This window comes from Mytilus trossulus, chromosome 2 (assembly GCF_036588685.1).
Source record: "Mytilus trossulus isolate FHL-02 chromosome 2, PNRI_Mtr1.1.1.hap1, whole genome shotgun sequence".
Taxonomy (NCBI): domain Eukaryota; kingdom Metazoa; phylum Mollusca; class Bivalvia; order Mytilida; family Mytilidae; genus Mytilus; species Mytilus trossulus.
Window position 1 is genome coordinate 89,813,411 of NC_086374.1, and position 13,940 is coordinate 89,827,350.

General features: G+C 31.5%; 1 protein-coding gene across 1 annotated transcript in view; it reads left to right on the plus strand.

The window, feature by feature from the left end:
* LOC134705517 (uncharacterized) overlaps nucleotides 1-13,940 on the plus strand; it is a 57,006-nt gene that overhangs the window by 13,449 nt on the left and 29,617 nt on the right. The window contains exon 3 of the mRNA XM_063564237.1: nucleotides 6,363-6,479. Coding sequence (XP_063420307.1) covers nucleotides 6,363-6,479 — 117 coding nt within the window. The remainder of the gene's footprint in view (nucleotides 1-6,362; nucleotides 6,480-13,940) is intronic.

Here is a 13,940-nt window from a genome sequence, read left to right on the forward strand (position 1 = left end):
TTGTACAGCTTGATAAATGCTTTGATGAATACAATCAGTCTTGTTACTATTGCAATATAGGTATTGTGGGAAAAAAATAAAAATGCGAATACGTCCCTTACGAAACGGTCCCCTACGAAACAAGTATGGGAGGAAAACGTTTCGTAGTGGACACTACCACTACCATGCAGTCTGTTTTAATCTTTTTTCAATTATATTCGTGCAAAACAAATAACAAGGGTTAGTTTCATGTAGTTTTTATTATGTTTTTATTAACATATAAAAGGGTTGATGTTAACTACGAAACTTTTTTCACTACGAAACGGTTTTGTCCACTACGAAACGCATCAAAATGTCCACTCCGTAACATGAGTTGAATCTACATGTGTGAAGTACTGTCTTATCTTTATCGATAAAAATGGTTTCCAATTCAGAAAAAAATGATATTTGTCTAGTATTTAAAGTTAACAAACTGGAATGTCTATCGGAAACATTTAAAATTGCAAAACATATGTGTTAAGAAGTTTCGTAGGGGACAAAAACGAAACAGTACACACATTATGAAAATAATATCATTTTAAAGAATATTTAAGATTGCACTTTTTGTTTACAAACAGGTCTATTATAGAGGTATTCAAAATAACTCTTGAAATTAAATTTTAGACAACTTTATTTTCGATTTTTTTAGGTCTGAAAGTTGCGCTTTTATTGAAAAACGCCCAAATATGTCATAAATTATTGACCAATATTTTTTTACCCATTTACATACAAAGAAATAAAATTGAGAATAGAAATCGGGAAAGTGTCAAAGAGACAAACATGAATATAGTTATCACATTTGGAACAAATCACACAATTTGGATTATCAGATATTTTTCAACGGTACAAATATCATTAATTGCTGTAATGTTATGCAGTAATTTCCATCTAAACATTTTCATTCTATTATCTTTTAAAAAAAGGATAGTAAAAGTAAGGTTCCTCCTTATAAAATAAGTAACATTATCAAAAATGAAATGATTTTTCCATACATAGAATCCTACTGGGAGCTCTTCATTAGATTTGATTAAGATATTATATATTTCTTTGAATGAAATTTTGTCCAGATTGTAATACAATCCATGGCAATTTAACTTTATATCTTGTTGGATATGCATTTTTATATTTGTTGATGTTTTACTCTTTAATTTTCTTTCCAAGATTTGGGTAAAGCTTGACGTAAAATACATATTTCTGCTATCCAATTTTGTTTCTTTTTTAGTTTATCTAAGATTTTTTGAGGAATTTCTCCTTTATCGTCGATTATGTTATGAATTAAAATTATATCTTCTTCTACCCAATGTATAAAATACAAACTTTTGCCTTGATTCCTTATATGCTGATTTCCCCATATAACTTGTTTCCTGATATCTCTATAGTTTTCATTTTTTATGTCTTCCTATCACCATTTTTGATCCAGCATTTCAAGATTTTTAGGTAAAAATTAGGCATTTTTTTTTATGTTTTCTAATAATTTATGAGAAAAGTTTCATATGTAAGTCTTTTAACCTAATTTATTTTCATTGCTTCAATGTAAGAATCAAGATGTGTCATTTTTAACCCTCCTTCTAAATAATCTTTACTAAACACTGAGTGTTTAACTTTCTCACTACCACCCTCCCATAAAATAAATATACTTAGATATAGTTTCTTTGTACAGATTTATTAGTGATACAACATATGTTATATTAGGTATAACAAGTGTTTTAATGATAGTGATTTTACCAATCATGCTTATTTTCCTTTTTTTCCAATCGTTAATTATTCTTTTCTGATTTTTTCAACTGTTTTTCTGTATAAAGTTTTTTGACATTCTTTCTTATCAGAGCAAAAATAAATACCAAGACTTTTTACATTATATTTCCAATTAATTTTTTCAAAATTGTCCTTGCAATGTTTAAGTTTACCTTGCCATAAGCCTTCTGTTTTGTTTCTATTGAGTTTGAGACCAGAGAGCGATTCAAAGGTACAATGTATGCTTTATTTCATTTTTAGATTTAAAAAAAAGAGTTGTGTCATCTGCTAATTGTGAACTTTTTTTTAGACTATAAGTTCTCTTATCAATTTTGATTTGTATTCCTTTTATGTTATTAGAGTCTCTTATTCTGCAAAAAGTAATTCAACTGATAAAACAATAAATAAAGCACTTAAAGGACATCCTTGTCGAATTCCGCACTCAATGTTAAAGGTTTCTGAAATTCACCCGTTATTTAAAATACATCCTTTTATGTCATAATATAGGGGTTCAACCCACTTATGAAATGATTCATTAAACCTAAATTAATTTAATGATTCCAAAATAAAATCCCATTCAAGTGAATTAAATGTCCAATTTCGGTGTCATTTGGTGTCTTGTTTAGAGTTGTCTCATTTTATAACATTCACCAAGTTTTTGGAAATTTGTCAAAAAAGTGGGACGAAAGGTACCAGAGGAACAGTCAAACCTATAAATCGAAAATGAACTGAAAACAGTTATCAAAGGTACGAAAACGCCATGGCTGAAAATGAAAAAGACAAACAGACAACAATAGTACACATGCCACAACATAGAAAACCAAAGTATAAGCAACACGAGCCCCACATAAAACTAGGGATGATCTCAGTTTCTCCAGAATTGCGATGTAACAAATTAAGAATTTTGAAGTTGGAATTGCAACTATCAGACTTACATTTTTTATAACCTTAGAATTACAGAGATGGGATTTCGACACAATTGGCTTTCCATCTGATCTATATATGAAAGTATATTTTCGGTTACGAAATGTCTGCCCTAATAATTTATCGGTTGTGCATAAAAATGTAAATTTTATTATGGTAAATAAACTCATCATAGATACCAAGACTAAATTGTATATACGCCAGACGCGAGTTTCGTCTACAAAAGATTCATCAGTAAACGTTACAGAGTACAGAAATATGAGAAGGAGACAAAGTTATTTCCTTGAAAGTAAAATATACAATAAAAAAACAAAATCCCGTATAGTTGTGTTGAAATTGCCCTGTGTAACTGATATTTTTGTATCAATAAAAGGACAACGATTTCGGAACAATTCCACACTTTAGAAATTAAATTGGGTTGTTCAAAGCAAAATATTGATCATGGTAATGGTGTTCAAATCTATCAATTAATTGTTTTTTTAAGTTTTGCCACAAACTAAAAACAATATATGAAATTTCTGATTTATAGGAGGTGCGTTTAGTGCCGATACAAACATCTACAGTTCACAGTGTAGATACTATTCTGTACGCTATCCGGAAGTCGCGATTTGCGAAGCGAGGATTTTTAGGATCACATTTTAAATTTGTTGGATATACTTTATTAAACGGTAAGATGTTCATCTGTACATTGCTTAATGATTAATTCAGCTGACATCGATATTCACAAATGGTTTATAATTAAATTTAGCACACTCATTATTCGTATCTTTGCCTTAATCAAGAGATTTTCCTAAAAACAATCTTTTTGCACCCTTACTGTGCAAATTAACGGACTAAATAAAGTACATTTCAAGTGGTGGTAAAAGATTCAGCCAGATCTTTGAAGCCAGAAACAAGAAAATTACACTTGTTTGAATTTCTCACTATACGATCAGTCTCGCTTGCATATTTTGAAACTGTATGATCAGTCTTTATTTCACTGTATTCGAGTGATGATTTCAAGTTATTTACGATACATTAGAAGATGGCATTTTTCTAAATAACACAAATGTGTTTCAATAAATTCACATCCTGAAAACTTATCAAACATGCTTTAGCTTGATAGGGTGTACTCGACTTACTACATTAATTATAAGGTTGTTTGAATGTTGTTAAAATAAGATGAAGGTTTGTTGTTTATATAAGTTTTAGAAATGTCCTCCGGTATACTTAAAATTGTACTAACACACAGATTTAATTTTTATATAATAATGCATGTATTTACAAACTTTCGAGGCCGTACTGTAGCCTATAAATGATTACAGTTCCTTCACTTTGTTTTGGATGTCGATCTGTCTTTTTCACCCCCAACTGTACACCACTTTGTTAAGCGGTGGTTTGTAGTGGTAATAAAGTCCGTATTTCCGTTCTGTCCGTTTTACCGGTACAACATGTTGAGTCGGTTTTGTAAGCACATCTCCTCATAAACCACTTAATATACATTGGGGTTTCCAGACCTTTTTAAATGGAGAGGGGGTCCAATCCAGGAGAAAAGAGGGTTCCAAATATATGTTCTCATACAAATGCATTGATAGTTAAAAGAGGGTTTCAAACCGCCGGATCCCATTTTTCTTGAATTCGTCACTGGTAAAAAAAATAATTATTTTTTCTCGGATTTCGTATCATAAATAATAATATAAAAAAAAAAGATGCGGTATGATTGCCAATGAGACAACTGTCCACAAGAGACCAAAATGACACAGACATTAACAAATATAGGTCACCGTACGGCCTTCAACAATGAACAAAGGCAATATCTCAAAGTGAGGTATAAAAGGCCCCTAAATGACAATGTATAACAATTCAAACGAGAAAAATAACGGCCTTATTTATATAAAAAAATGGAATGTATTTCGAATTGTATTAAAAATCTTTTATGGGGTTTCTTTATATAAGATACGGACATTGCATTATATGGGGCACCCATCCGGTATTTCCAACCGTGACCTCCAAAACCAATTGTTAAAGTTTTCTAAAATTGCTCCATTTTTAATCAATGAATGTATTATGGACCTTCTATTTCGAATTTTTGGTAAAAATATTTCTGATGTTTCTATATCCAAAATACGGACTTTGTCATAGCCTTATATTGGGCGTACCTATTCTATATCCCCAACTTCCTTCAGACACTTGTCATAACTTAATGAATCTTTTTCAGATTCCTTATCATTTAATTCAATTGTGAACCTCTTTTAATTTAATTTTTCGAAAATTCAGTAGTTTTCTATTTCCATGATAAGGATTTTTCCAATGCCTTATTGGGTGGTACCCATTTACTATACGCCACTTTCAAAAACCTTACCATATATTAATGAAACTTCCTCATATTCTTTATTAAATGATGCCCCTGTGCACCTATAATTTAGTTTTTTCGGTGGTTTATTTTTTCCAAAACACGGACAATAGAAAAGGCTGGGTATTATATCGTTAATTCTTTCCTCAATACCTAAAGTTTTTAAACAAAGCTTTCTCAATCTATTTCTTGTAACTTTAAAAAAGACAAGCTTGATGTATGTTATCACCAATTGGTCAACGTCAGACGGTGTAAATGGTCTTTAAAAATGTAATAGCTAAACAGATAACTGCAACGACACACTAATACAAAGTCAACAAGCGAATCATGTATTGCTTTTTAGGCATTTGATTTTAAATAAGACTGACGGAACAAAAATATAAATATTTTGCCGTCTACAAAAATCATCAGAAATATATTTGTATTGTCTGATGAGAGAAATTACACGTTATAGTTCCATGGACAGTTTATAATATCACATAGACACGTATATACCTTCATATTGTATTGCCGTTGGTTTTTTTCCCTCAAAATCACGACTGGTCATACAGACAAAAAATCTGAAATCGCTTCTAGAAAACAGTCAGTTTTAGACGGATCGTACAGTAATTTATTTTGGGATCCTCAAGGAAAACATATTTTTTATTTGAAATACGAACATTCTGCTTAAATACGGTAAAAATATTGAAACAGTATATATTTAACTGAAAACTGATGCAAATATTTGCAATAAAAGATTATTTGCTTTGTACTACGAGAGCAAAATTTTCCATCGATTTCACTTTTTTCTATGAAGTTGGTGTGATGCACACGTATATTTTATATTCTAATGCACGTTTTTGTTACAGTTACTCATATTTATGATGCTATACATACATTGAAGATGTGCAAAGCACTTTATGGATATAGGAGTAAACAAATGATGAGAAAAAGCACCGAAGCAAAACCGTTTTGTTAGCCAGTTGGAAATCCTCGCTTCGAAAATCGAGACTTCCGGATAGCGTACAGAATAGTATCTACACTGTGCAGTTTTTCGATAAAATTAATTGCCGACACGTACACTTGTACGTTATTATTATTAAGGAAACATTTTACAGCTTTTATCATTTTATTACAGTTAGTAGATTAAGCACATTTACATATTTCAGGACAGAGGAAGGTCCTGTTTGTGTTTAAATATTAAAAAGGCATATATTTTTTATTTCTAGCTCCAAAAATATTCCATTTATAAAAAAGTACAATGAAAAAAAAACAGTGGGCGAAATTTATATCATTTCATCTGCATTTATACAGTGTACGTGTGTGCAATTGCATGTTTAACTTTAATGAAACATTTTAATCTTAATTGACACAGATTTTACAGCTACTGAGGCAGAACCTAGTATTAGGAAATCAAATATTAAAATAAAAGATCTAGCAACTCCTGAAACCAAAGATCAAGATAGAATAAAAGATAAGACATCCAGTAAAGGTATGTATAAATCGTGTACTCATATATTTTATTAGTATATTCAATATTAATTGGTAGCCATGCAAAAGTAAAACATTTGGGATAAATTGACCGTACCAAATTTTTACTGCAAATTAAATCTGAGAAAAAAACCATTAGTTTTAGTAACTTAATATAACCCATATTTTCGTGATCAAACGCATCATAAAATACTTCCAATGTTTAATGTAGCATCAATTTTTTCATTCAGCAGACATAAAGGTTTATGACACGTGCTTACTAGATTAAAGTTAAAGATTTGAACATAAAATTGACAGTTGGATCATTGATGATCGCAGATCAGGGTTGGCAAAATATTAACCGAGCGGTAAAACTGGGTGGGTAAACATGGATTTTCCCTAGTTGGGAAAAACTCACATACACGGATAATACTGGGCAATACTGGGCAATATGATTTATTTAGCTTATTATTACTCAACATAGTGAACAGTTGTTGTAGTTCAATAGTATCAAAGCTAACTAATATATACATTTGACATAGAAAACCATTTAGAGACAATTGTTATGATTGTTATTTCAATTTCTTCCTTTTTTTTCATCGAGTTTATGGAGGCAGAATACAAGTTTTGCACATTTCAGGATATCTTGTTAATTACCAAGCTCTTAAAAATGCATTTTAATGCAATATTTCAGTAAATTGACCACAACATTGTCAATATGACTTCCCTGTAAAATATGTTATCCAAAGGTCAGGCATTCGTGAGTCTAAATTCATCAATTGGAAATACAACTTCAAAATACTAAGGAGGAAGGCGTAAATCTTTTTCCGAATGCATTGAGCCTGTTAGGCCTTTGATGCAAATCAGAATTAAGAAACTTAATGGGTCTATCAATATCCATGTCAAACTTCAAAGACCCAATTGTTGCAAAACACTTGTCCTATCTCCATGACAAATATGTTGTTGTCCCTGCAAATGAAGTTCCAATCAAAATCGTGTTTGTGAGGAAATCTTATCTCATAAACTGCTTGAAAAACTAGGTATTGACAATTCACTTGGAAACTCAACATATACCCTCACGACACTTAACAAAGAGAAAATCCTAGATAATAATAGGTCTGTTCTATGTTCCGTTTGAATTTCAACCAAAATTGAAGAAATGGTATTGGATAATTAAACTACATAAGTGTCCCTACAAACAACGCTATATTGCAAGTGCTTAACAAAACCTCTTTCTGAAATATTAACATCTATTTTAGCAGTCTTTGATAGAGGGTTGCTGCTTACAAGGAAGCATAAAACCAAGAATTCCAAATGATTGAGTTGAAATCATCCCTGCGTAAATTTTACGTACGCTAACACGAGTTGGTTGACTGTTATAGAATAACCGTTTTACAGATGATATCGGATATGTTCCTTATACCATAACAACAATCCACTTCCCGTTTCACCACTTATAGTACGGTGACCAGACACAATTGTTTTATATACAATCGTTATACAAAGTGTGGACTTCACTGTCCACTGAAATTAAAAAATCAAAAAGTATATCTGCATTCAAAAACCCTTACAAGTCATTTTATTTTTAAAAGTGTTAAATTTATAATTTAAACCACAATGTATACCATAGGTGTTTTTTGTTGCTGTTGTCATATTACTTTATATACATCTATTGTTTGCATGTTTAGTTTAGTTTAACCATATTTATTTAGAGTGGATTGGGAAACAAGTTTTTTGCAACTTATATTAATCCCTTTCCACTTTGCGGGTGCGAGTGCTGCCTTGTAGCGGCATTAGCCTACTCTTTTTCGAAATCTACAAGGGTGTCTTTAACGTGCAAGAGATATGGCTCTCTCTTAACACGGGTCAGCCATTTATCGTCCCCTTCCGACGGACTATCATCGTTTCCTTAAGACCATACTCGCTAAGGGTGTCAAAGGAGAGCCGAAAATTTAGTTCCTGAAATTTTCATCCCAAACGGGAATCGAACCAGGAACCTTTGTGATAGTAGTCCGATGCACTAACCACTACACCACGGCTCTCTGTTTGCATGTGTGCAATAGTAGATTAATTATGTTTTATTCATATTGTTAACATTGTATGTAGAGAGCCTTATTGGAAATTGGTTTAATCCAAATAACTTACTCTCTTTAAATAAAGAAATTATTATTATTATTATTATTATTATTTTACTCTATGGCTATATTATATATCATTGGATTAAAAAAAAATGAGTCCTTTGAAATACCCATGTCGTCAAAATGAAATGTGGTAACAGTTTTGCATTAAATAAAATCAAAGATCAAAGACTGTTATTATTTTATTCTGCCATACTTTCAAAATTTTAAGATATATGAAACAAAATATGTTAAATTTCAAATACAGACACATTTTGTCAATGAATTATCTAGGAAATGTAAAATAAAAATGTTAGGAAGTCGATTTATTCTGAAAATTGGCGTTTTTCAAACACTTCGTCTATTATACCCATAGATCAACAAAGTTAAAGTAGTTAATTTTCCCGGCTAACATTCAAACTTAGCGATAAATGATAAGTACTATTTTTACCTGAAGCCTACTATCATGAAGGCGTATTTTGCAAAAGCTCATTTGCGTAATTCATTTAAACTAAAAACCACCGAATACCTCGAAAACAGTTACAAGTATTTTTTTTAAAAATCAAACAGAGACACACGACATGATGAAGCCAGGAATATCTTTTGGTTTATCTGTCAAGGACCACAATTTAAAATTTCTACAAAGCTCCGAACATGTAAGGTTGTTATGAACAAATACATGAATTTTTACTTGGAGATTTTCCCTTACATGTAACCACAATATCCTGCAAGAATTCTGCTGAGAAATGCCCTTTAATGTAAACGGGTATAATGAATCATTTAACAAAGCATGATACTGCAAGACACTGCAGATTCTAATTGCCTCACCAAATCAGACTTTAATTATTTTCTCATGGTGCCGTCATCGTTTCTATAGTAACATAATCTCTACATTTTACCAAATCAGTGCACGTCTTAATACAATTTCTATATTGATGTGACCTGAAATTATATCCCCGGATTCACATTCAAGGTTTGTTTTTGTTGTCATGTTTTCAAACATGTTTAGTTTTGTCTTTGATAATTGACTAAAAAAAGCTTCTTAACTGACCAAAAGAAGGAGCACTAGTGATGAAATGTCTAAACATGGTCAAACCTACCTCGACAGTTGTTAGCAAATAATCTTGAACATCTCTTGTAGCATGCATTCCAGAAGAGATATTTATAAGACATGTATGATGGGATTCCACATCAAAGGGATCAGTCATGGTCTCGTTCAGATGGTTTAAAGGGTCATAAAATGTTCTTCATCCCTTTTCATTGCTGTTGGTTTTGTTTTCTCGTGAGAATTTTCACTATTTGCAGCAATTCCAGCCCTTTCCAGCATTATACGACTTGGGAATAATAGATGTCTAGTAAGGGTCCCTGTAACAAGCGCAGAATTTTGATGTGATATGCCTACAGTGCCACCTTATCTTCTTGAGGCTTTAATAACGGGATTTATGTTGCCACGTCAGTCTATATATCGTTTAAATGTACAGGAGTATGTCTAATAACAAAGTCGACATCTATAAAAGATAATCGAATATTCTCAGAAAGTTGAAGCATATCGAGTATGTAAATTGGCATCCAACTTCAGTAATTGGTACTGTTGGTTACAAAAAATTAAGGTAGCATTTCAGATAACGATCTCAAAGAAGTGTCTATTTACCCTCTCGTTCTGCTCTAACATTTGAAAGCAAAATGTCTACTGCTTCAAGGTACATATCCCGGTATTTAAATGTAAGTGATACAGCACATCCCTAATGCTTATTTTTATCTATAAGAGGCTGTATATGCGTTTCGAATAGCGCCAATATATAAGCGTTATGACGTGTGTCTGGCTTGAATTGCTGAAATAATGCTTCTGAGATACATTAATTTATCTTTTACATTATTGAGTAATAAAGGTATGAAATCTCATATAAATATTGATTATTTACATTTTGCGTAAACACAAATGATAAAATTGAATTGAAACGTACTCTATTATATGTAAAATATTCGTAGTGTTAAATTTTCCCAATAACTCTTTAATAACGGATTAATTTTGTTAAACTTTGTTTGAAATCGTTAAGATAAAGTGTAACAACAATGTATGAAATAAAAAAATCATATCACGGATGTTTTTTTTACAATGAAGACCTACAAACGTTTCAAAGTCGATTTTTCTAATAAGTAAACTAACGTTCTTCAAAGCCAATTTAACAAAAAATGCACAGTACGATTTTTTGACGACAAGTCTAACCTTTGAACTACCAAAAATACTGTGATATTTAGCCGTATAGTCCGAACGACAATTAAACTCTTTAAATAGACTTTTCTTTACTCGGTTACCGTACTATTATGTGATCTTCTGAATAATACTATTTACTGGGTGTGTAACAACATGAGCAACACAGTAGGTCAATGTGGAGCAGGATCTGCTTACCTTTCTGGAGAACATGAGATCACCCCTAGTTTTTGGTTGTATTCGTGATGCATAGTCTTTTAGTTTTCTGTGTTATAACTTGTGTAATATTATTTGTCTGTTTGTCTCTTTATTTTTAAGCGTGGCGTTGTCAGTTTATTTCTGATCTATGAGATTCTAGTTTTCTAATTTCTATTGTCCCTCTTTAAAGTTTTATACAATTATATTGATAAATAAACAACATAAGGGGACTTATCAAAAACACTATAAAAAATATCAAGACTGATCATGATGGTTGTGTTAAATTCTGAATAATTACTTATTTATGACCTTAGTGATACATTTCTTTTATACTTTAAAAAATTTCGCTTTGGCTAATTTCAATTTTCTAAACAGAATCGCCACTGTGGCAAATTCTAATCATTCTTTCAGAATTATCGAAGGAGCCGATTCCCAATTGTACTATTGAATTTCACTAGTAAGCATGAATATGAATCAGGTTTTTTTTTCTGTCTCCATCTTGGTACTTTTGTATTTTGTTAATAAAGGTTTATGATATGGTTAGTGAATAGCAATGCATTTTTTGTAACAAAACCCATACTGTTAAAAACATCGATGAACTGTAAAGTTGTAACTGAATTTTAGTCAAATTATAATTTGTACAATTTGGTAGTACAAAATGATAACTTGTACACAACATAAATAATACTTGGTAACCTTTTAGCAATAATAATTAAAAAAAAATCATTACACTAAATCTTGATAGGTATATATATTTTAACCAGTGAACTGATAAATTAAAGTTGTATGTTTTATTTTGATAAATATCGTATTCTTTGCGTCCGTCGTCGTCCGTCCGTTATCCAAACTTGGCAACAATCATCATTGGGTATCTAGTTCAAAAAATGTGTCCTGTGACCCAACCAACCAAGATGAACGCCATGGTTAAAAATAGAACATAGGGGTAAATTGTAGATTTTGACTTATATCTCTGAAACCAAAGTATTTAGAGCAAATCTGGCATGGGGAAATGTTCATCAGGTCAAGATCTTTCTGCTGAAATTTTCAGATGAATCGGAGAACATGTTGTTGGGTTGCTGCCCCCAATTTTTGCCCAGGTTATTTAAAGGAAAGGAGTAAGTTCAGTAAGACCCCTTTTTGGCAAAAAAATATAGCAGTTTTACAAAATTGTGAAAATGTAATCTTTTAGCTATTTATTGGGAAGAAGAATGCTTCTTCTACACAAATATGGACTGTGTTAGACAATGCAATGCCAATATATCGGGTACTTACAGCATTAAGTCAAGCTAAATTACTGAAATCTCAACAATTTTAGCTTTTTAGTTAAATTTTAGATGGTTTCCGTCTTAAAAGAAAGTGACCGCTTTCGTGTTCATTCAAAATACTGAAATGTAAGTTGTATTTGATGATAATACATAACATATATAAAGGTTGAGGATGAACATGGATGCGGCCACCTTCATTTTTGACAAAAACCATCTGAAAATTGACGTTTTTTTTTGGCATATTTGATAGATTTTTCATCTTTAAGCTTGAATCGAGGCGTTTTTTAGAACTAAATCAGTTAAATTTTTCACATAAACTTATTGAATCAATTGAAATAGACACAAAGTGTCCAACATCTTTTATTAAATGGATTTGAAATTTGTGGCCAAAATCGGCCATTACCAGACCTACTCCTTTTGCCATTTTTGGTGATTATCTTGAATATACTTATAGATAGAGGTGAACTGTGAATAGCAATAATGTTCAGTAAAGTAAGATCTATAAATAAGTCAACATGATCAAAATGGTCAAGTGACTCCATCAGATTAAGCTGGTAAATTTTTGCAAATTCTTACAAAGTGTTCCTCTGTATCTAAAGGGCCAAGTCTATATAGATAGAGAAAATTAATAGAAGCAAGAATTGTCAGAATAAGTAAGATCTACAAACAAATCCCCATCACCAAAGCACAATTTCGTCTTGAACCCATCTGTGTTCTTTGTTTTTAAATATGCACATAGAACAAGGTGAGCGACACAGGCTCTTTAGAGCCTCTAGTTTCTTTCTTTTTATTACAAAAATATTTATCAAAAATATTTATAAACACATTAGTTTTTCTGGTTAAGGGTAATGGATAAAATGAAATGTACTGGTATAGGGTAATTCATGACTAAGTGTTTTATCTCAATAACAAATGTGTTTTCCCAGCATAGAAAAACTCTGAAAAGACATTGTAAATGTTCATCACGGTCATAAAGACCTCACCACAAATAAAAACAAATCGACTAAGAACACCCCAGGAGTGTTTTGACACCATTATGTTATAAATAGACAGACACAATTTCAGTCTTTGATGCCCTTATGCTGATTATTTGTGAACTGACCAACACTAACGTGACATATAGCGAGTGATTGACATTACTGATTTGACCAACAAATGTGATGTAGTAATTAGATATAGACAAAGCTCTGTTTCTGTCCAGACAGTCTAAGATAATAGAATAACAGGAATTACCAGCTGCAAAAAATCAATATCTAACATCATTATTATCTAATGAAACAATATTTTTCATTTGAATTTAGAAAATAAATATACTTTGAAATTAGCCAGACCATTAAATAGTTGTCAAAGGTACCAGGCCTAATTTAGTACGCCAAACGCGCGTTTCGTCTACATAAGAATCATCAGTAACGCTCATATCAAAATATTTATAAAGCCAAAGAAGCACAAAGAAGTAAAAGAGCATTGAGGATCCAATATATCAAAATGTTGTGCCAAATACGGCTAAGGTAATCTATGCCTGGTATAAGAAAATCCTTGGTTTTTTCGAAAAAAATAAAGTTTAGTTTTGTAAACAGGATATTTATAATATGACCACATTATTTATATTCATGTCAACATTGAAATGTTGACTACTGCGATGGTGATACCCTCTTGGACGAAACGCCCACCAACAGTGGCATCGACCCAGT